The sequence below is a fragment of the Sorex araneus genome, chromosome 8 (genome assembly GCF_027595985.1).
Source record: "Sorex araneus isolate mSorAra2 chromosome 8, mSorAra2.pri, whole genome shotgun sequence".
NCBI classification, from domain to species: domain Eukaryota; kingdom Metazoa; phylum Chordata; class Mammalia; order Eulipotyphla; family Soricidae; genus Sorex; species Sorex araneus.
The window spans coordinates 50,002,572-50,025,345 of NC_073309.1; the positions used below are offsets into that span (position 1 = coordinate 50,002,572).

Genomic DNA, 22,774 nt, shown 5'->3' on the forward strand with positions numbered 1-22,774 from the left:
GAAATGATGGTGCTGATGGGTTTTTCTTTTCCCTCTCTATCTAGGAAGAAATGTTGGCTCTCTGGCGATGAGAAGTGGCCAGAACTGACCCCGTCCTAGTGAAGCTACACTATGGGCAGCCGGCCCCCACTGATGGTGTCAGCAAGCCGGTGGGGCCCCTTGGGAACACGAGTCTGATCCCGGACGTGGCCGACTGTGGCAGGATGTGTCGACAATGATGATGGCAAGAAAGCAAGATGTCCGCATCCCCACCTACAACATCAGCGTGGTGGGCTTGTCCGGGACCGAGAAGGAGAAGGGCCAGTGTGGCATTGGGAAGTCGTGTCTGTGCAACCGTTTTGTGCGCCCAAGTGCCGATGAGTTCCACCTGGACCACACCTCGGTGCTCAGCACCAGTGACTTCGGGGGGCGGGTGGTCAATAATGACCATTTCCTCTACTGGGGCGAAGTTGGCCGCTCCCTGGAGGACTGTGTGGAGTGTAAGATGCATGTGGTGGAGCAGACTGAGTTCATTGACGACCAGACCTTCCAGCCGCACCGCAGCACAGCCCTGCAGCCCTACATCAAGCGCGCTGCCGCGACCAAGCTCGCGTCGGCCGAGAAACTCATGTACTTTTGCACTGACCAGCTGGGGCTGGAGCAGGACTTTGAGCAGAAGCAGATGCCGGATGGGAAGCTGCTGATCGATGGCTTCCTCCTGGGCATCGACGTCAGTCGGGGCATGAACCGGAGCTTCGACGACCAGCTCAAGTTCGTCTCCAACCTCTACAATCAGCTTGCAAAAACCAAGAAGCCCATCGTGGTGGTCCTGACCAAGTGTGATGAGGGCGTGGAGCGGTACATTCGCGACGCACACACTTTTGCCTTAAGCAAAAAGAACCTCCAGGTCGTGGAGACCTCGGCCCGGTCCAACGTGAATGTGGATTTGGCTTTTGGCACCTTGGTGCAGCTCATCGACAAGAGCCGGGGGAAGACGAAGATCATCCCGTACTTCGAGGCCCTCAAGCAGCAGAGCCAGCAGATTGCCACGGCCAAAGACAAATATGAGTGGCTGGTGAGCCGCATTGTGAAGAGCCACAACGAGAACTGGGCGAGCGTCAGCCGCAAGATGCAGGCCTCCCCCGAGTATCAGGACTATGTCTACCTGGAGGGCACCCCGAAGGCCAAGAAACTCTTCCTGCAACACGTCCAGCGCCTGAAGCACGAGCACATTGAGCGCAGGCGGAAGCTCTACCTGGCTGCCCTGCCACTGGCCTTCGAGGCGCTGATCCCCAGCCTTGAGGAGATCGACCACCTGAGCTGCAGCAAAGCCAAGAAGCTGCTGGAAACCAAGCCTGACTTCCTGAAGTGGTTCGTGGTGCTGGAGGAGACCCCATGGGATGCCACGAGCCACATCGACAACATGGAGAATGAGCGTGTCCCCTTTGACCTGATGGATACAGCACCCGCCGAGCAGCTGTTCGAGAGCCACCTGGAGAAGCTGCGCAATGAGAGGAAGCGGGCAGAGATGCGGAGGGCGTTCAAGGAGAACCTGGAGACCTCGCCCTTCATCACACCCGGCAAGCCCTGGGAGGAGGCCCGCAGCTTCATCATGAACGAGGACTTCTACCAGTGGCTGGAAGAGTCCGTCTACATGGACATCTACGGCAAACACCAGAAACAGATCATTGACAAGGCAAAGGAGGAGTTCCAGGAGCTGCTTCTGGAGTACTCAGAGCTGTTCTATGAGCTCGAGCTGGACGCGAAGCCCAGCAAGGAGAAGATGGGAGTCATCCAGGATGTCCTAGGGGAGGAACAACGCTTTAAAGCACTGCAGAAGCTCCAGGCAGAGCGGGACGCCCTCATCCTGAAGCACATCCACTTTGTGTACCACCCCACGAAGGAGACGTGCCCCAGCTGCCCCGCCTGCGTGGATGCCAAGATTGAGCATCTGATCAGCTCCCGGTTCATCCGCCCCTCCGACCGGAATCAGAAGAACTCCCTCTCTGACTCCAACATCGATCGGATCAATCTGGTCATCCTGGGCAAAGACGGCCTCGCTCGAGAGTTGGCCAATGAGATTCGAGCACTCTGCACAAATGATGACAAGTATGTGATCGATGGGAAAATGTATGAGCTCTCACTGAGGCCCATCGAGGGCAATGTCCGGCTCCCCGTGAACTCCTTCCAGACCCCGACCTTCCAGCCCCACGGCTGCCTCTGCCTTTACAACTCCAAGGAGTCGCTGTCCTACGTGGTGGAGAGCATCGAGAAGAGCCGGGAGTCCACCCTGGGTCGGCGAGAGAACCACTTGGTCCATCTCCCCCTGACGTTGATTTTGGTGAACAAGAGAGGCGACCCCAGTGGTGAGACTCTGCACAGCCTGATCCAGCAAGGCCAGCAGATTGCCAGCAAGCTGCAGTGCGTCTTCCTGGACCCAGCTTCCGCTGGCATCAGTTATGGCCGCAATATCAACGAGAAGCAGATCAGCCAAGTGCTGAAAGGCCTCCTGGACTCCAAGCGGAACTTAAACTTGGTCAGTTCCACAGCGAGCATCAAGGACCTAGCGGATGTGGACCTGCGGATCGTTATGTGTCTGATGTGCGGGGACCCTTCCAGTGCCGATGACATCCTCTCCCCAGTCCTTCAGTCTCAGACCTGTCAGTCAGCCCAGTGCGGAAGCCACAACTCCGTGTTACTTGAACTGCCCGTCGGGCCGCACCGGAAGCGCATTGAACTGTCAGTCCTTTCGTACCATTCCTCGTTCAGCATTCGGAAGAGCCGGCTGGTCCACGGGTACATTGTTTTTTACTCTGCCAAACGAAAGGCCTCTCTGGCTATGCTACGTGCCTTTCTGTGTGAGGTGCAGGACATCATCCCTGTGCAGCTGGTGGCCCTCACGGGCGGGGCTCTTGACGTCCTCGACAATGACCTCAGCCGGGAGCAGCTGAGTGAGGGGGAGGAGATCGCGCAGGAGATCGACGGGCGGTTCACGAGCATCCCCTGTAGCCAGCCCCAGCATCGGCTAGAGCTCTTCCACCCCTTCTTCAAGGACGTGGTGGACAAGAAGAACATCATTGAGGCGGCGCACATGTACGACAATGTTGCCGAGGCTTGCAGCACTGCCGAGGAAGTGTTCAACTCACCCCGCGCTGGCTCACCCCTCTGTAACTCGAACCTGCAGGACTCGGAGGAGGACCTTGAGCCCCCTTCTTACAGCCTGTTCCGGGAAGACGCATCCCTGCCGTCCCTGTGCAAAGACCACTCGAAGCTCTCCATGGAGCTGGAGGGCAACGACGGGCTGTCTTTCCTCGTGAGCAGCTTCGAGAGCAAACTCAACAACAAAGTACCTCCACCAGTCAGACCAAAGCCTCCCGTCCATTTTGATATCACCAAGGGGGACCTCTCCTACCTAGACCAAGGCCACCGAGAGGGCCAGAGGAAGTCAGTGTCATCCAGCACCTGGCTCCCTCCCGATGGCTTCGATCCTTCCGACTACGCTGAGCCCATCGATGCGGTGGTCAAGCCTCGGAACGAAGAAGAAAACATCTACTCAGTGCCCCACGACAGCACCCAGGGTAAGATCATCACCATTCGGAATATCAACAAGGCCCAGTCCAACGGCAGTGGGAACGGTTCCGACAGTGAGATGGATACCAGCTCCCTGGAGCGCGGTCGCAAGGTCTCCATCGTGAGCAAGCCCGTGCTGTACAGGACGAGATGCAGCCGGCTCGGGAGGTTTGCTAGTTACCGGACCAGCTTCAGCGTGGGCAGTGACGACGAGCTGGGGCCCATCCGGAAGAAAGAGGAGGACCAGGCCTCCCAGGGCTTCAAGGGGGACAGCGCCGTCATTCCTTACGAGACTGATGAGGACCCCAGGAGGAGGAACATTCTCCGCAGCCTTCGAAGGAACACTAAGGTCAGACTTGTCTCGGGGATGGTGATGTGGGAGTAGGGTCTCAGTGAGCTCTGTTCTGTTGTGTTTGGGGGCTATGTCCGGCCATGCTGCAGGTCTACTCCTGGCTCTCTGCTCTGGGGTTGCTACCTGCAGTACTTGAGGACTGCACTGTATCCAGGAAGCAACCAGGTTGGCCACATACGTGTAAGGCAAGCACCTTAATTCCTGTGTACTCTCTGGTCCCAATGATCATGGTTTTCAAAAGCAACTCTAGTGTAAATCTCTCTCTCTCTCTCCCTCTCCTTCTTGTGTGTGCACGCAGGCACGTGCTCCTTGGTAAAGGAAACAGAATCTTAGATAGCTGTTACTGGCCACTTTTTAAGTTGTAAGGATGTTAGGGAAATAGCCTGAGTTATCTTTGTCCAAACAGTAATTACTGGAATGAGCAGGTTGTGGAGAGCTTGTCAGTGCCCTGACATGTAGCTTGCCAGGTCAGTGACAGCACATTTGCTGTTCCTGCCCCCAAGACCCAGGACCCAGGACCAGGGCCGTAGCTTTGCTATTGGGCACTTGCTGGCCTTAGTGAGGCTTGACCTCCCAGCACTATAGGAAAAGAATGAAACAAACACCAACACAGAAAACACAGGATCCAGAAGCGCATGTGCCAGTCTCCATGCTGCCCAGCAGCCATTCCCCCGCAGATGCACCTGTGTCCGGCTATTCCTGGCTGGTCTGTAAAGGTGACTGCATTTTCGGTGAGAAGTTGCACAATTGTTTGATTTGCACAGACAGATCAGTGAAGTGTCTTTAGGTACTCAGATGCAGAATGAGATCTGTGTTCCTGGGAGCAAGGACTCTGCGCCATGTTTGTGACACACTGTGTGATGTCCAGCTCCATAGTTCTCAGCGAGTTGCCTTAGGTGACACTGGGCATTTCCGCTTCCTATGGGAGCAGGAGATCAGATGCATCCTAAGTGACAGGCAGTGAGCCAATGTCCCCAGCATCACAGCTGCCGAAGTCTGGGCTAGATGGGGGAATGCAGTGGGCAGGGCAGAGTGCCCTGGCCCCTGGGACTTGGATCTGATGACAGAAAAGGTCTCCCCTTCCTTCCAGAATCAGGGGAGAGACTTGCAGAGAAGGGCCTCGGGATGAGAGAACAGTGCCCAATCCCATGGTGGCCACTCAGCTGAAAGTAGCACAGGGAGGGTGGGGGGGATGGTGACCCCAGAGTGCCTGGTCAGAGGGCTCTTGAGTGCAGGCTGTTCTACGCTGTCACCTGGATGCTAGTCTGTGGCCCTTAAAAACCAAGAGTTGTGCTGCAGGACCCTTTCCAGAAAGACATAGCTGCTCTGTGTTCCCTAGTAGCATGCAGGAGCTTCCAGAACATTCTTACCTATGCAGTGTCAGAGAGGCCAAGGCAGTGGTGTGTCCTAGGCAGTGTTCCCCTCCCCTGCCATGCCTCACAGGTGAGGCCTCTGGGAAATTTCCCGGGGTGGATTTTCCTTTCCCGGTTCTTTCAACTTTAGGTGGGTTTTGGCTGTCCCAGATGTGGGGAGCAGCAGGTGTGTGAAAACTGCCCTTGGTTTGGTAGCCTTAGTGCAGCCTTCCTGCCGCCTCGGGTTTCCCCCGCTCTCCTGGAGAATCACGCTGCATGCAAACATCTCAAACGTTGTGTGACTTTGTTCTCTCCCTCTCCATTCCCCGTGCAGAGCTGTCAGAACAGTTCTCCAGGGGCTGCAGTCTTCTGACTCTGGGGGGTCGGGAGTAGAGATTCTCCCAGCACACTGAATGAGAAAGATCTTTCTCCAGCTATGTCGAACATTGGGTGAAAATAGTGCTTTGGGGACACCTCAAACAAGCATGCTTTAAAGCACACCGGCTGCGCGCTCTGCAGGAACGGCAGAGTGAGCCTTGAGCTCAGCTTGTAGGTCACCTTCAGCTCCCAGTCTTGCCGTGGCTGGGCCACCCTCTGTACCTTAGATGAAAATGATCCTTAGAGCCCAAGAGCAGCAGCCTGGCAGGTGTGAGTAAGTCGCACAGTGGAAATCACTGCCGTTTCGGGCGCAGACTGACACTTGTTTGTTGCTTTGTTTTTTTGTTTTTTGTTTTGTTTTGGTTTTTTTTTTTTGCTTTTTGGGTCACACTCGGCGATGCACAGGGGTTACTCCTGGCTCTGCACTCAGGAATTACTCCTGGCGGTGCTCGGGGCACTATATGGGATGCTGGGAATCGAACCCCGGTCGGCTGCGTGCAAGGCAAATGCCTTACCCACTGTGCTATTGCTCCAGCACCCTGACACTTGTTTCACTGGAACAGTGCCGTGGGCTCAGTAGTGCTCGGCCAGCCCCATGTGGGGGGTTTGGCCTGTGGTTTCGAGCAGCACTCCAAAGCTGTTTCCGTCAGGCCTCGGGGGGCACATTGAGTACCTTCGACTTGGCAGACCCCCACCAGGGACCTGGCACAACTCTGCTCACCCCCACCACACCGGGCACTCAGGGGTTCGCCTGCCCGGGTGGACCGTGATGGTGAAGAGGCTCAGTGGTCACGGCCAGGAGGTGAGACCCCAGAATCTTGATGTGTCCGCTGCTCTCCACAGTGCTGGTGGCAAAGGAGGGAGCTGGCGTGCCCCTCCCAGACCCTCTGCGTGTGGGAGCAGGTGGAGTGACTAGAATGAGGGAGGGCACAAGGATCTGTGAGGCCTGAGGGTGGGAACAGGTGCCTTGCTCTCGGGGAGGAGAAAAGTGGCCGGGGCTGCTCTCAGGAAAGGATCCTGATAGCCCTGCCCTTTGTTCCATTCCATCCTGGGTGTCGCTGGGCCATTTTCTCAGCACTTACCCTAGCAACAGCCCTCACAGCGACAAGGGCAGCTCTGCTCCGGGTCCCCGTGGGGTGGGGACAGAGAGGAGTTGCCCCGCGCCCGTGGTTTCCGTGCCAGCGCGGCTCTCTGCTGTCCAAGTGGGGCTGGGAGTGAGGGGTGGCTTTCATTCCCGCGCATGAAAGTGCAGCCTGTGAGCGGGTTCTCACTGGGGCCTCTTCCCAGCTGAGCCATTGAGCAACCCGCCCTCATCGTGGGTGCCTTCCGCACTCAGTGAATGAGACTCGCAGTAGCGCTCACGCTGGAGCAGGGTCCTGAATGGCCGCTTTGTCCATCGGGAGTCGCCGCGGCACATACGTGGTCCCTGTCCCCGGGTGCTGTGAGTTTGCAGAGATGAGATCAGGACCAGCAGGGTCCAAGGCGAAAGCCAAGAAGCAGGCCGGGGAGACTCGCTCCACAAAAGGTGCCTATAGGACCAGCTCGAATCTGCAAACGGAGCAGGTTCCACCAGGGACTTTTAAAGACCTTTCTTGGCTCTTTAGCCTTCTGCCTGATGTGCTCGTATTTTTCTGTGAAAACACACACACACAACAGAACAATAAAGAAAATCTTTCACTCGCAGCAGCTACCGCATGACAAGACAACCTATTGAAAAACAAACCAATTCAATCATGCATTGTTCGGCCTCTGAGAAGCCCAGTAACCAGTTTGACAGTTTGTGAATCGGCTTATTTCATTGGAGCCTGTGAATTGGCTGGTTGTTGTGGCTTTGTGTGGGACACAGCTCTCATTTTGTGAGGCCAAGGACGGAGTTAGGGTTCCTGGTGTGAATAAAAACCAGCTGGGGAAAGGGGGCGCACTTTGTAGAGCTCTGTGACATCCTGGGTGCTGCAGGCGAGAGAGCCCTCAGACATGTGCTGGGGTGCAAGTGACCAAAAAATGTTCTTTCATCATTTATTTATGTAAGTTGGTCACACCCAGCAGTGCTTGGGGCTTGTTCCTGGCTCTGCAGGAAGGACTTCGTGGGACACTCTGGGATATCGAGGATCGAACCCGGGTTGGCCGTGTGCAAAGCAAGCACCCTCCCTGCTGTGCTCCGGCTCCCAAAAGTTTTTTAAAAAAATCTTTGGCCCCAGAGCTATTCTCTGCAGGTCGTCTATTCTCTGCAGGTGGCTCGTTCCAGTCAGTGTTGGCATCTCATGGGCACTTGTGTGCTTGGCCACGGCGGGGGTGGGAGGTTTGGAGCCTACACTTGAGTGCATTTTGCAATGTTACTAGAGTGCAGAAAGCAGGTGCCAAGTAATTCAGAGCTTCCACCTGAAACCAAGCTGGCCACAGTGGGGAAGCTAAGTCTGGGGCTTGAAGGGGGAGGCAGGCAAAGGCTGCGAGGTGCCTGGGGGGTGCCTCAGAGACAGCAGCGTTGAGTTAGGGCTCAACAAGACACGATGCATCCAGAGTGCCGAGTGGCGGGGTGCAGGGCCCCCAGACCACACAGGCCCCTGCAGCCCTTATGGGGTGTCCCCCACCCCCCACTTCAGACATTCTTACTGCAGGCATTCCTCTGGTTCTCTTCCCAACCTGAATGATGTGGGGTTCGAGTTTTGGGGCCACACCTGGTTGTACTCAGAGATCACTCCTGGTGGGGTTCAGGGGATTCTCTGTGAGCCGGGGGACCAGACTCAGGGTAGCTGCGTGCAGGGAAGGAGCTTACCCTACTCTCCCTCCCGCCCCTGGAAGGTTTTTCTCCATCCTGGTTTTGGAGCCCAGGCACTCGTGACTCAGCGGGCGGGGGCGCCCTGCCCAGCCTGGTCCCCACACGGAGGCACTGAGGCTCCTCAGCTCTGGTCCCTGGGGGAGCCCCATGTGCTGGGGCTGCTCCATTGCGTCACTGTCCCCTTCAGACAAAGGGCTCAGGCTCTGGTTGTCTCCGCACACACGCTGCCCCTCACAGCAGCATGGTGCTGTCTGTGTCTGGTCTGAGCGTCTCCCAGCATAGAGGACAAAAAAGGCCTGCGAGCAACTGTGGCCCCAAGAAGCAGTTCCGAGCTGGCGCCATTCATTTCCCAGTTTATTTCAGGCCCAGAAAAATGCTGCAGTGTGTTCAGAAAATAGACTATCTTTGCCTCTTGGCCTTGACTTACAGCACACCTGTTCTTGTAAAACAGCAAGAGAAGAAAGAAAATGACATCAGCACACACCCCCCCCCCCACACACACACAGTGTTCAATGTCTTGCCCTCCCCCACCAGCGATACTCAAGTGCCCCCATTAGGGACTGAGGTCTCCCTGCTCTTCTAGTCAAGCTGAGGGGTGGTACAGAGCGCCCCAACCTGCCATCAGGCTGAGCCCCCTCTGCCTGGCCAAAGGCTGAAGGGGCAGCCCCATTGCCGTGCTTCTGCCCATTCCATGGGGCTGGGGGCCTGCCTGTGTTTTCCCGCCGTGCCAGCCGGGAAGGGTGCCCATAGACGTGGCAGTCGTAGTGGCCTTCCCCTCGAGTTTTCTCTCACTCCCAGACGTTGTTTCTGCAGAAGGAGAATGGGGGGGGGCACCACTCAAACCAGAATATTTGGCCGGGGGCAGGGGTTGGCCAGAGAGACAGGACCGGTGGGAAGGCACTTGCTCTGCTTGCAGAATCTATGTGTGGTCCCCTGGGGTCAGGGGTCACGCCTGGGCATAGAGCCAGGAATAGCCTCTGAGCACTGCTTGTGTGGCCCCCAGCACTCCCGCACCCCCATAAAAAGACATTTTGGGGTGTGAGTGGGTAATTTATGGAAGGATCCTGTTGAAGCTCTGCTGGGAATTGTGAGGTCCCTTTGCAGGCAGACAGCAGTGACAATGCTGTGGGGTGCACAGGCCAGGGCCTCTCCGCCCGAGTGCCGCTCCTGCTCCTGAACTGGCCAATGGGCCGGCTCCAGTCACCTGTATTTTCCCACTAAAATCTGCAGAAGTAAGGATGTGTGTGGAGCCCAGAGAGAAGATTGGCAGCGGACAGTGGGGCAGCACTTTCTTTCTTTTCTACAGGAGCCAGGATATGTTTCACCCAGAAAGGGTGGCTCAGACGCTCCCTTGCCTGCCGGCCGGCCCCATCACCTCCCTTTTGTGGCAGCTATTCTTCTCATGTTCATTTGCTTCTAAGGTCATTGCGGGCAGGAGACAGTTTTGGTCCTAGTGTTAACTCTGACTACTTTGCTATGTGATCAGGTAGTGGGATTCTTGAGACTAAAAGAAAAAAAATGCCAGTGCAGCCAGAGAGATAGTACAGCAGGTAAGGCATTCGCCACACTTATTGCTTTTCTGGGATTGATCCCTGTAACCCTATGTGATCCCCTAAGCCCCACCAGGAGTGATCTCCCAGTGCGGAGCAAGGAGTAAGCCCTGAGCACTTCCATTTGTGGCCCCAAAACAAAACAAAACAATAATAAAAAAGGAAGAATGCCAAGATTCTACCCTCCAGAAACTTCCCAATAGGAAGAGGTTCACGTGTGTGTTACTTCTATACTTACAGCTCATACCATGGCAGAGGGGGCTGGGGTACCCCTGGGATACTATATGGGGTGCTGGGATGGAATTGGGGTACACACAGTAGTGCCTTCCCCTGTACTGTCTCAGGCCCTCCTCATTGTGTCAGCACCTGTGATACAGTACTGTTGGTATGCACACCTCAGCCCCCACACCACACATACAGCCGTGGCTGTGCTTAATGTTCTTTGCCCGCCCATCTGCCCTCTGTTCACCAGGCTCTGGCGCCTTCTTGTCAAGGGGGCTGCTGGGAAGACCCTCCTTTCGCTGCCGTTTTCACCTGTTTCTTGCACACTGGTACGGAGGGGGCTGTAGACTGGCCTTCTAGGCCCCACGCCCAAACTGTCTCTTCCTCCTCTGCTAAGGTTGGGGGTTTCCCCTGTATTTGTCCTCTCCTTGCCCCGAGACCAGAGGCGCTGCCCGTCAGAGCGCTTCCGCAGTACAGCCCTGGCCTGGAACACTGGCCTGTGTCTTTGTTTTCTTGGCCACATGGGTCGGGGTGGGTCCAGGTACATTTCCAAAGGAGAGGGCCAGAGCAGAGGGCTGTGACTTGTTAGAGTGGGATCCACAGAGGCCAACGTGAGGATGAGGGTGACAGCCCTCTTCTTTCTCCTCTTTCCCTTTTAAGTGTCAGAAGCGTTTCATCGTGGAGGTGGCCATGGGAGGGACAGAGTGAGAGTTCCTGTCTGGACTGCCTGGTGCCACGCTGTGGGTTCTCAGATGTGCTGTGGCACAGAGAGCCCTCACCTTGCTCCTGGGTGATGGCACAGACCTAGGGCCACTCCTAGTGATTGTCCCCACCCAAGGGGACCTGAAGCTTTGAAGCCCACATATGTGGCTCGTTCTCAGGCCGGGGTCCCCTCTGGCTCCATGCTTCATTGTGGTTTTGGAGGTGATGTGGTAGACAGCGTGCCCAGTGGTGCTGGGGACCCCCAGGGAAGGTGTCCTGCTGTCTTGTGCTGGGGTCCCACCTTGGGTGCTGTCCTGGCCCCTGAGACTCCCTAATGGGTAGCCCGTGTCTAAACTCAGAGAGGAGACGTTGGACAGGGCCACTCCAGGGGAACTTGGGGCAGTGTGCACTGACCCATGACTTTCCACGAGGGAGCTTTGCTACCTGGGGGAGTGATGTAGCCTCACCACCTGCAGCTGTGCTGTCCGCGCCAGCCTGGGCTCACCATCAGAAGGACCGAACAGTGGGCAGCTGGTTGACATGCTCCAGGACTCAGCTTCTCCATCTGTGAAAGGGGACTCTGGGTCAGATCAATAGCACAGCGGGGAGGGCACTTGCCTTATATACAGCTGACCCGGGTTCAAACCCCAGCACCCCATAGGGTCTCCTGAGCCCTGCTAGGAGTGATCCATGAGCACAGAGCCAGGAATAAGCCCTGAACACTGCCAGATATGTCCCAAAAATTTGAAAAGGGGGGCTGTTGGTGCTCGAACTGCCAGATTTGTGAATCAAGAGTGGGGAAGTATCTGTGAGGAAAGGAGGCCGGAGCTTGGCCTTCGGGAGTGGTGGAGGCGGCGGTTTCCAGCCCATAGCTCACAGTTGCATGCTGATGGGTGGTACAGCCTGTCCCTCACTAGAGGCTCTGAAGCGGTTACAAGTCACTTCCCTGATGCTCCGGGTTCTAGTTTCCTCCGGGTCTTGCTTTGTCAGGCTGGGCGCTGTGCTGCTGTCTCTCAGTTTCCACAGGCTTGGGTCCAGGTGGTCTCTGGATATTTAGATGCCTCAGCCAGCATTCCAAGGGCATGGCGAGCCCCATGAATCCCTGGCTCTAGGTTGTATATCAGGCTGCATCTCGGGGGCAGGTGAGGGGGCTCTCGCTTGGTTGTGCTTCTGCACATTCGGATTGAGAGTTTGCCAGGCATGCATTCTCGTCAGGGTGTTTATCCACACCAGCAGACCATCAGCCAGAATCCTGGGCATACCACGTAGCAGGACCACCAGGATTGTGTGGATGCAGGTGGCACTGGGGATCAAAACCGTGGTCTCATGCTCACAAGACAGGTGCTTTTAGCCCCTGAGCTATATCGGCCCCCCCCACCGCCACCTCATATGGCATTTCTTTTGTTTGGGCATCACTTGGGAGCTGCTCCCTGCTGTGCTGGGCTCCCCAGGGCCCTGTGTGCTCCAGCCCTTTGAGCCAGCTCCCCGGCCCTTGTGGCCTTTTTGTTTTTGTAAAGAGCATGCCAGTTGCCTCATCGTTCTCCACAGCACCGTGTCGAGCTACATGAACATTCAGCCCAAGTCTTCCTTCAGTGGCATTTATACTCGAGGAGCCCAATGGGGGCCGGGGGCTGAGCCGTGCCTCATTGGCCCAAGCATCACACCCTCATGGCCGCTGCCTCATGACTAAGGGGCTGAGGCACAGAATTTGTCAGATTTCAAAGTTGCTGCTTGGCGTGTCTTACTACACCTAAGAAGCTATGAGGAGGGCACCGGTCTGAATGCCATAGTTCCATACAGAGACGCAGCCTTTGTGAATGTCTCCCTCTCATTTCTGCACCTGTCTGCAGAGCCGATGGTTTGAACAGAGCGAGACAGGCTCCCAGCCCGCCACTGAGTCACGGAGCAGGCTACACGAGGCCTTGCTGGCTTTATGTCTAGGTGATTCCCTCCAGTCACCCAGAATGGGCCTCTTCCTTCCTTCTCTCATGGATATTTTCATCTCAGCTGGGTTGTGCCTCCCATCCCCACCCCCCATGTGTTTCACAGGAAGTTCTCATAGAGCCTCAGACTAAACAGGAAGTGATTTGTTCATCTACAGAGGTGCCCAAAGGTCTGAGGATGAGCAGGGTAAGGAAGGAAAGCGGCCGTCCTGGCAGCTCGTTAGTTGCCCTCTTCTGAGGCTCTTATACAAGGATCCCTAAATACTTCCAACCCTATAGGCTTTTGGCATCCTTGGGAAACTGCACTTTATCTGCCTCAGACCCTTGGGAATGAGAAGGTGTTGCTCACATCTGGGTCCCTATACCTTGGTCCTATATAAACAAGCCTCCTCTTCAGTATTTTTTTTTCTTTTTGGGTCACACCCAGTGATACACAGGGGTTACTCCTGGCTCTGCACTCAGGAATTACTCCAGGGAGACCATTTGGGATGCTGGGAATCGAACCCGGGTTGGCTGCATGTAAGGCAAACGCCCTATCCGCTATCTTGTTGCTCCAGCCCCCTCAGTATATATTTTAAAAAAAAGGTCAAGCATAGTGTTTTGTGACTTTAGGAAATTTGCCAGTTACTTTTGTTTGTTTTAGAGCCACATCCAGGAGTGCTGGGGCTGCTCCTGGCACAGTACTCCTGGGTTGCTCCAGGCAGTGGACAGGGGACTAGTGCTGCCAGGGATGGAACCCCAACTTCCCAGGTGCAAAGCCTACACTCCCACTGAGGTTTCTCTCTGACCCTTGAGCATCTTTGTTTTCATTTGGGAGTAGGGAGGGTACACCCGGTAGTGCTAAGTGCTTACTTCCTGGCTCTGCAACTCAGGAATTACTCCAGTGATGTTCAGGGGACCATATCAGGGATTGAACTCAGGTCAGCCACATGCAAGGCAAGTGCTCTCCCTGCTGTGCTATCTCAACAGCCCACCTTTGAGAATCTTTTAAGACATAAATCCAAAAATGAATAATTCTAGGGCAAAATGTCTCAAGAATAGTTATGAGACAGACCTCGTGAATTTTTGAAGCCCAGCATTGGTTACTCACTAGTTGTGTCCTGCAGGCACCGGGGACATTTTCCTTTTTAGCTGGTGATGTTGAGAGGTTGGCAGCAGTTTCTGACTTGAGACTTGCTGGGTGTATAGTAAACCCCAGGGCTGCAGTTTCCAGTACTGTGTGGTGCAGGGAGTGACGGGGATGGAGAAACAAAGAACTCTCTCAGCTGTCATGTTCGATTCCTTAGTTCTGCCCTTTCTAAGGGGGAAACCTGGGCAGCTAGCCCGGCCTCGCGGGTGTCACCCGGGGCCCTCGGCCCTTACAGCGTGCGGACACTCTCCTCCGCCAAGCGGAAGCCATCCATTGCCACTTCACCTTTTATCTCTCTGAATTGCGCGGCCATCTCTTATGTACATCATCTCTTATCCAAAGGGGATGTTTGGAAAACTTCCTGTTTGCCCCCTTGCGCCCTGATCAAGGATGTGGATAGTCATCTCCCTGTTATTAGATAAACATGGCTGGCTTCTTATAAACACCTTTGTTCTCCTAAGCAGTCGACGTGTGACTCTGTGGCAAGTTGCCGGTGTCCTGTGATGTTCAGAGACTCCGAAGTACCAAGTGAATGAAAGCAGCTCTGGCTACATGTGCATCCCTGCCCCGCTGGGATCTTTGCGGCAGCCCCTACATCTTCAGGACTGGGCTGTGCTGACCCTGAAGTTGGCATGTGTTGATACTGACTCTTTTCATGCTTTCGTTTCTCTCCTGGACAGAAACCAAAGCCTAAACCTCGGCCATCCATCACAAAGGCGACCTGGGAGAGCAACTATTTTGGAGTGCCCTTGACCACTGTGGTGACTCCGGAAAAGCCCATCCCTGTCTTCATCGAGAGATGTATCGAGTACATTGAGGCCACAGGTAAGAGGGTTTGCCGTCTGCCAGGGAGCCCATTGGCCAACGGCATCGTGGGTGCTAACTGTCCTCTGTGTCACTGTGTGTCTAGGGCCAATGACCTGGGCACCCTGTGGGCAGTGATAGATAGGAACGCTCAGACCTTCTCGTCAGGTAGCAGCTGATGGTTAGTCCGTGACATGGTGGGGGTGATGTCTGTGTATACTGCTCTCAGAATTTTTTTTTCCTTTTTTGAGTAACTAATATGCAACCACACTCAGGGATCACACCCTGGTGGGGCTCTAGGAACCCCATAGGATGCCAGGGATCGAACCTGGGTTGGCCCTATGCGAGGTGGATGCCCTCCCAGCTGTTCTATTGCTCTGGTACCTGCCCTTAGACTTTATGAAACCTGCATGCAGAGGCAGGAGCAGATAGGCCTCACCTTGTAGTGCTTGGGAGCTGCCCTGGGCTCTGTGCTTAGGGGCTGATGTGCCATGCTGGGGCCGACACTGGAGTAGACCGTGCAAGGCAAATGCCTCAGCCCTAACCTCTGTGGATCTGTCCCACCCCAAGTGGAAGCATTTGACGTGTGTTTATTCACAGCTCTGTGTCACCTGTGTCATCTGCAGCTCCCGTATGTCTCTGTGGCCTTGTGAATCTCCATGAACTCCCATTTTCACCCTTTCTTTCTCCTGGAATCTCTCCAAGCTGGGGCTTTGAAGAGAGGTGGTCTCAGGACGCACGTGCATTCTTAAGCATTAATAGTTGAGCTCAGGAAGATGGGCTTACCCAGGCCCAGGAGAGAACCCAGGGAGTCCCAGCACTTTCTCTTCGTGCCAGAGGCCCACCCGATCGGGGTCCCCAGCATCACATGGTCCCCGGCATTGCCTCCATGCACCACACAGAGAGTAGCCCCTGAGCTTGGCTGGAAATGGCCCAAAAGCACCCCCACAAAAATAAATAAAAATAGGGGCTGGAACAATAGCACAGCAGGTAGGGTGTTTGCCTTGCACACGGCCGACCCAGGTTCGATTCCCAGCATCTCATATAGTCCCCTGAGCACCGCCAGGAGTAATTCCTGAGTGCATGAGCCAGGAGTAACCCCTGAGCATCACCGGGTGTGACCCAAAAAGCCAAAAAAAAAAAAAAAATTAGAGAGAAAATGAAGTGAAATTCATCAGTTATACAGTTGGGGGGCGCTGTGGCGGGGGGTATACTGGGGATTTTGGTGGTGGAATATGGGCACTGGTGAAGGGATGGTGTTTGAATATTGTATAACTGAGACATAAACCTGAAAACTTTGTAACTTTCCACATGGTGATATAATAAATTTTTTTTTTAAAAGATAATAAATAAATAAATAAAAATAAAACCACAAAACCAAAAGAATGTCGATGTAGCCCATCTGAAGCCAAGGCAGGGGTCAGTAGTTGTGCCCTTTCTGCTGGGCAGTGATGACAGAGTGTCCTGTGGGGGTGCCCTGAGTCATGAGCTTTCCTCTGTAGCTGTCCAGGCCAAATCCTGGCGACCACCGGCCTTGTCAAAGCAGTGCTGGTTGGGGGGTGGTTCCCAAAACCTTTTTAGTGCCCGTCTTTGGAGCTTGGTTTTGGATGGTGCAGTCTAGCATCTGGGAGTAGACACAAGAAGGCTGCCGAGGAAGGACCCCCCTGGCCTGGCTTGTTGCCCTCCACCCCCACACACAAAAATAGTTTGTGTTCTTTGAGGAGGGGAAAGGATACCTAAGAGATCAAGCTTTGGGGAAGGCTGTACTTCCCCCTCTGTTTTTTCTTTTTTTAATTAATTTTTATTAAAACACCTATTTACAAAGTTGTTCATTATACAGTTGTTTCAAGCATTTAGTCTTCCAACACCACCAGTATGACCTTCCCTCCACTAATATCCCCAATTTCCCTCCTAAGCCCAACCTGCCCCCTTTGACATATAACAAATTTATATTACTTATTCCAACAAAACTTTTTTAAATTTTATTTTCCTTACATGTTATAAACATTGTGATTTACAAAGTTGTTCATGATGATTTTTACAGGCATTCAATATTTTAACACCAATCCATCACCGTTACACCTTCCCTCTACCATTGTCTCCAATTTTCCTAACCAGCTCTTAAGCCTATCCCCATAGCAGCCCCCAATAATTTATTATATATTGCTTGTTACCAATAGTTTGCTAACAGAATGATCAAAAGTTGGGGCCGGAGCGATAGCACAGCGGGTAGGGCGTTTGCCTTGCACGCGGCCGACCCGGGTTCGATCCCCGGCATCCCATATGGTCCCCCAAGCACTGCCAGGAGTAATTCCTGAGTGCAAAGCCAGGAGTAACCCCTGAGCATCGCTGGGTGTGACCCAAAAAGCAAAAAAAAAAAAAAAAAAAAAAGATCAAAAGTTTCCTTAGAAGAAAGTTAGTGAAGATTGTTGTATCTCACCATGAAACCATTAAGTCTTTGTAGAAGAGATTACTAAGATGTTGCTACAGGTTAAGCCTTCTGTGTTTATGTTCGTGAATGGAGATCGGTTGCCTTCTACATTACATTCCATCCAATCTGGTGTGCTACTCCTGGTTTATCGGTGTTGTAGAGTTTGAGATGTCACTGGCCATACGTTCCAGGAAGTCTAAAAATTTCAAATGGGATGATACCGCTGGAGTTAAGTTTTTTACTGAATGATGGTTTTTCTCTCTCCCGTTTTGAACCTCCTCAGTACTTTGTATCTTCTTTTCTGAAATGTATTCCAGTTGCTGCTGTGAAGCCATTGGACTTATCTAAAGTAGTCTGGTTTTTCTAAGCACTCCCTTCCTGGGTGGCTTTATCAGCCTCAGGGTAGCAGCTTCCCTCTTGTGGTGACCTGCCTATGGTAGGGGCTCGCTTTTCCAGCTGTCCCCGGCCACATCCCTTATTGCAGAAGACAGTTTAGGGTCCAGGAATATTTGCTGTTGAGTCTCAAGCTCCAGCACATTGTCACCTCTTGTTTGAGCATGCCTGGAAGTGCTCAGGGTTTACTCCTGGCAGGGCTCAGGGGGGCCATGTGGGGTGCTGGGAATCAAAACTGCATCGGTCGTGTGGGAACCAAGTACTTGCCTTAACTCTGTGCTGTCCCCTGGTCCCTTTTGAAGTTTCATTTCTCCGTATTCTTTCAGTCTCTCGATTGAGATGTCATTGGTTTCCGAACCTAATGGTTTCAAGTTCTAGAACCCACTTCTGACTGGCAGCACAGTGGCTGTTGCTCCATTGTCACCTGTCACTATCAGCTCTCTGTGAGTCTTGTCCTTGGTGTGGTGCTCTCTGTACCCATCCTTCATCTTCAGCCCCCTGACGTCAGCCAAACTGCTTCATCTTGACTCCTGTCTGAGCTGAGGGCTAACCCACAGGGCAGTGGGAAATGGGAAGAGGGACTGTGGGGTGATCAGGTGAGTGAACGAACTGGGGGTTCTGTGCTGCTCCCTGCTCCTGCTCGGGTCCCACTCGAACCTGGGGCAGGTCTCTGTGACCGGGTGTCTCCATGCTAGTCCTGCAGCCCATCAGAGCAAGTAGGAGCAGAAACGTGGGAGGGGACTGGTCTGCACAGCCCACTCCTGTGGTTGGGACTTGAGCTGCGCTAGGTCCCCGTGGGACAGTCAGCCTACACTTGTCCTGATTCACGAAATCCAGCACCAGCCCTTGCCAGGGTGGTGCCAGGAGCTGCCAGTGGGGTAGACCAGCACTCCCGCATCCTCTCGTTTTGTGCTGTGGGATCACGCCCCTGCCCAGCTACCATGCACAGCCAGAGAGGCAGCACTGAAGGCCGGCCAGGCGGAGGGAGTGGGCGGCATGGCCATTAAGTGCTGGGGCCACCAGAGCAAGCTTATTGCCTCAGAAAGGCATTTTCCGGTCCCCCGGAGGTGACTCAGTGGCAAAGTTCCTTCCTGCCTTGCAGTCTTGAAGCCTCAGGTGGGATTCCCTGCGCTGTGCACATCACCCGCGTGTGGGTGCTGCAGCCACAGCACAGACAGGAGGGGGCGTCGTGTCTGTCATTCTGATGACAAGCACCACATGGGGCGCATTCTGGGTTACCCCAACTCCCGGTAGTGACAATCATCAATTATTGAATGATTCTCCTGCTAGTACTGCTCCCACTCTGTTTTCACCCCCATTTTTATCAAGGTACATGGTTTATGATTTCCAGCACTGCCATAGTTCCTATCCCCATCCAGTGCTGACACCACACTCGCCCCCAGAGTGCCCGCTTCCTCCACTAGTGCCAGGAGGCCCTTCTCCACCCCTCCCCCTGCTGTTTCAGAGCATGAGGTTGTATGGGCTCTGTCACGGTGTGGATACCGGGCCATGGTCTGGACCTCTTGTACCCCTTTAGCGTTGCTGCATCTAGGGCGCGCACACAGGGTGTGGCATTGCCACACTTGGTTGTGTCACTGGGCATCCCAGGCCCCAGCTGATAGAGTGGTGCCAGGGATCAAACTTGAGGCCTCACGCCTGCAAGTCTGGTGCTCTGCCTCCAGGCCTCCCCCAGGCCGCTGCATTTGACTCTGTCCAGGGAAGAGAGTGTCCAGTGAAGGAGAGCAACCAAGTCCATGCATGTTCCAGAGGGGGCCTGTGGCTGGCCCCTTCCACACGAGGAAGTGGCCAGTTCCTGGGATCTAGGTCCCAGGAGAGGGTCTTCACCCTCTTGCCAACACAGCTGCTGCCCAGAGTGACCAAGGCTGTTGGAGGATCTCCCTGAGTGGCTTGAGTGGCACATAGCCACATATGTGGTGATCAGCTCAACTCCCCTGAGCTTCTGCTCCAATCCCCCCACTTCTGTGGGACTCAAAATTGGAGCAAGTTCTTCCCAATCGCACCAGTGACAGGAACAATACCCGGCTGAGCCCCTCTGCCTACTGGGCTAATGCATGTGAGATTTTCACTCGCTCCCTCTTTGGGCCTAGGACAGCAGTGTCCCACAGTTAGACTAGCCTTGGCTGCTTTCTCTTCTGTTGCTCGTCCATGTGGGCCTTCATCAGGGCAGTAGAGTCACCGGCCCTTCCTGTTGCAATGATGCATGCACCGCACCATTGAAGCAGCGCTTGCCAGCCTAGGCAGAGCTCGCCGGCAGAGCAGTGAGTCAGAACCTTCAGTTCTGCCCACAGCTGATCTGGCTAGATGAGGACCTTTTTCTTTCTCCAGTTTCCTATTTTGAAGTATTTGGGCCACAAATGACCATGCTTTGGGTCACTGCCAGTGATGATTTTCGGGGGTCCTGCAAGTCAGGGCTAGACCCTGGGCACCTTGCATGCAGAGTCTGGGCATTGGCCAGAGAACCCACCCCACCCGAGGGTTTCCAGACTGGGCATTTGGTGCCTGACGCTGGCCACAGCACTCAGGATCTCAGCTCCAAGTTGGAGTCAGGCTTCAGCAAGGTCTGTGGGTACTGGGGCTCAGTGACAGGCAGTCCCAGACCTGCAGCCACACTTGTCAGCACCAAACTAAAAACACTGTTCTCCAGGGATGTGCCTTTATTCCTTCCCTCCCTCCCTCCTGCTGTGATGTTTAACCACCTCTTCTCTATCATGACACCAATTTATTTGTCCAACAGCCCTTCGCATCATCGCTGTGGCCAGTCCCAGCACCTCTCAGCCCATGCTCAAAGCCACTGCATATGGACAGAAGGTGGCCTCGGCTTCCACCCTGGACTGCAGTGCATTCATTACATTCATTGGTCGCTGGACTAGGTCAGACAGGGGAGATAGCACCAGAGCCAAGCACAGACTGGGCATGCGTGGGGCTCTGAGCACAGTCTCGGCACTACAGGGCACCTTCCCCCCCACCCCCCCACTGCTTGAAGTAACCCCCACAAACAAATTAGAAATCACAGTGCCAGCATGTTGGTTCCCATGTTCTGCTGTGACCCAGGCATTGCACTGGGCACTGGGTGACTGTGAGCTTAGTTCACCAGAGCTTGTTCTGCCGACCTCAGAAACCGGGTGGGCCATCCAGATGGGTTGGGATAAATCATGCTGCTTTATCATTGTCGGGCCCTTGTCTGGGGTCCAGCAAGAGCAGACCCGGCAGGAGAGAAGCACTGAATAATTGATCTGCTCCTCACTGGCTCTCGGGGAGATCCGGGTGGCCACCTTCCTGGGCAGCACTGCAGCAGGGACCCTGCTTGCTCCCTCGCCCTCTGCAGGGGGGAGAGGTGCTGTGCAACCTGGTTTCAAACTTTTCCACCTGTCCACAGTGAAGGGGTTCTCTGTGTAGTTTTTGGGGGGCACATCTGCACTGGGCAACAGATCCTGTTCACCTGACTCGCCTCTAGTCAGTGAAAAAAGTTTTATGCCCAGCATCGCATCATCATAGACACAAAGCTCCTAATTCATTTATGGATCTAAAATGACTTTGCCGAGGCAAGAGCGATAGTACAGCGGGGAGGGCATTTGCCTTGCCCTTTTGATTTTGATCCCCTGAATCCCATATGGTCTCCCAAGCACTACCAAGAGTTGTTTCTGAGTACAACCCCTAAGCATTCCCAGGTGAGATCCAAAAAAAGCCACTAAAAAAAAAAAAAAGACGTTGCAGTCTTTTTTTTTTTTTAATTCTATATATTCTATGTGCCCGCCATTATGTGCCCTTGAAGTTGCCTCCCCACCGTGTCCAGAGGGTTTCAGGGGAGCATTTTACCATACATGCACATAATTGATGCAGGGAAGGAACCACTGGGAAATCCAGCAGCTGACAGGGGCTTCCCTAGGCCACAGGCCCCACCTGAATGCTGGGTGTGGCCCCATTTAAAGTAAAGGAAAGCTGGTGCGTCCAGGGGAGACGAGGCACTGGTCAGAACGCTCAGAGCCCCTGCCCTCTGCTGCTGGTGCTGGTCTGCCGCTGGCTCGCTTGAGCACCCTGTTTGGCAGCCCATGAAGAAGTCAGACACGGACCATTTCGCTCCTGGTAGCTGCCTGCGAGAGAGGGAAGCGTTCATGCAAAAACTAGGTAGTCCTGTTCACAGAGCCCTGAGGCCACCCTCGGGTGAGGGGACAGCCTGGCCTGCCCAGACCCACTGGATAGCGTCGCTGCTGCTGTGCAGGGCTGTGGTAGAGCCTCACACTCATCTGCTGGGCAATGATAGAAACCAGACACCAGAGGCGGCCAATTACACTTCCATTTATATATAGCTCTGGAAAACACAAGCTAATCTGGAGCAACAGGAAGCAGATCAGTGGTTGCCTGCAGTGGCAGGATTTGATTGCAGAGGAGCACGGGAGCCTTTTCCGGCTGATAGAACGAGGGTCTGTCCAGTGGCAGTGAAGGTGCGCTCCCGTTGCAGAGCTCAGCACTGTCCAGTCGTGCACTTGAAATAGATTCAGTCTAGGGGCCAGAGCGATAACATAGCGGGGAGGGCACTTGCCTTCTGGGTCCATCCCCAGCATCCCATAAGGTCCCCCCAAGCACTGCCAGGAATAATTCCTGAGCACAGAGCCAGGAGTAACCCCTGAACTTCGCCAGGTGTGGCCCAAACAGACAAAAATTGCAGTTGATTCTGTAATAGAGTTTCTTTAATGTGGGGGACTGGAGAATAAAAGGACTGCAGAAGGATTTGGGGTTACTTGAATTTTTAATGGCCTCGAAGTATCACCCAGTGCTTTTATTACTGACTCCAGAGGGGAAATGTGCCTTTCTCATGGAGAGGTCTGGGAAGTCAAACCTTTGAGGGGTCAGTAACCACCTCTACTTGTGGCTCAGACAACATGAGGTGTTGTGCCCCTTTGTAAGAACTCTCACCTCCCGGGTCAGGAGTGATAGTGCAGCGGGTGGGGTGCTTGCCTTGCACAGGCTGACTTGTATTTGATCCCAGGCACCCCAGAATCCCACCATTCACCTATCCAGCCCCTCCAGGCATGATTCCCTCAGTGCAGAGCAAAGAATGAGCCCTGAGCACAGCCAGGTGTGGCCCCAAAAAACAGAAAAATAGCTTGTCTATATCTTTTTTAGGAGAAAATAACCAGAGGGGGCCAGAAAGATAGTACAGGGGGAGGGCAC

At 54.2% G+C, this 22,774-nt stretch overlaps 1 protein-coding gene across 1 annotated transcript in view; it reads left to right on the forward strand.

Annotated features, from left to right (window-relative positions):
• Positions 1-22,774, forward strand: part of ARHGAP35 (Rho GTPase activating protein 35) — an 87,312-nt gene that overhangs the window by 37,788 nt on the left and 26,750 nt on the right. Inside the window, exons 2-3 of the mRNA XM_055146367.1 lie at positions 45-3,898; positions 14,634-14,778. Of these exons, the coding sequence (XP_055002342.1) occupies positions 215-3,898; positions 14,634-14,778 (3,829 nt within the window). The 5' untranslated portion in view covers positions 45-214. The remainder of the gene's footprint in view (positions 1-44; positions 3,899-14,633; positions 14,779-22,774) is intronic.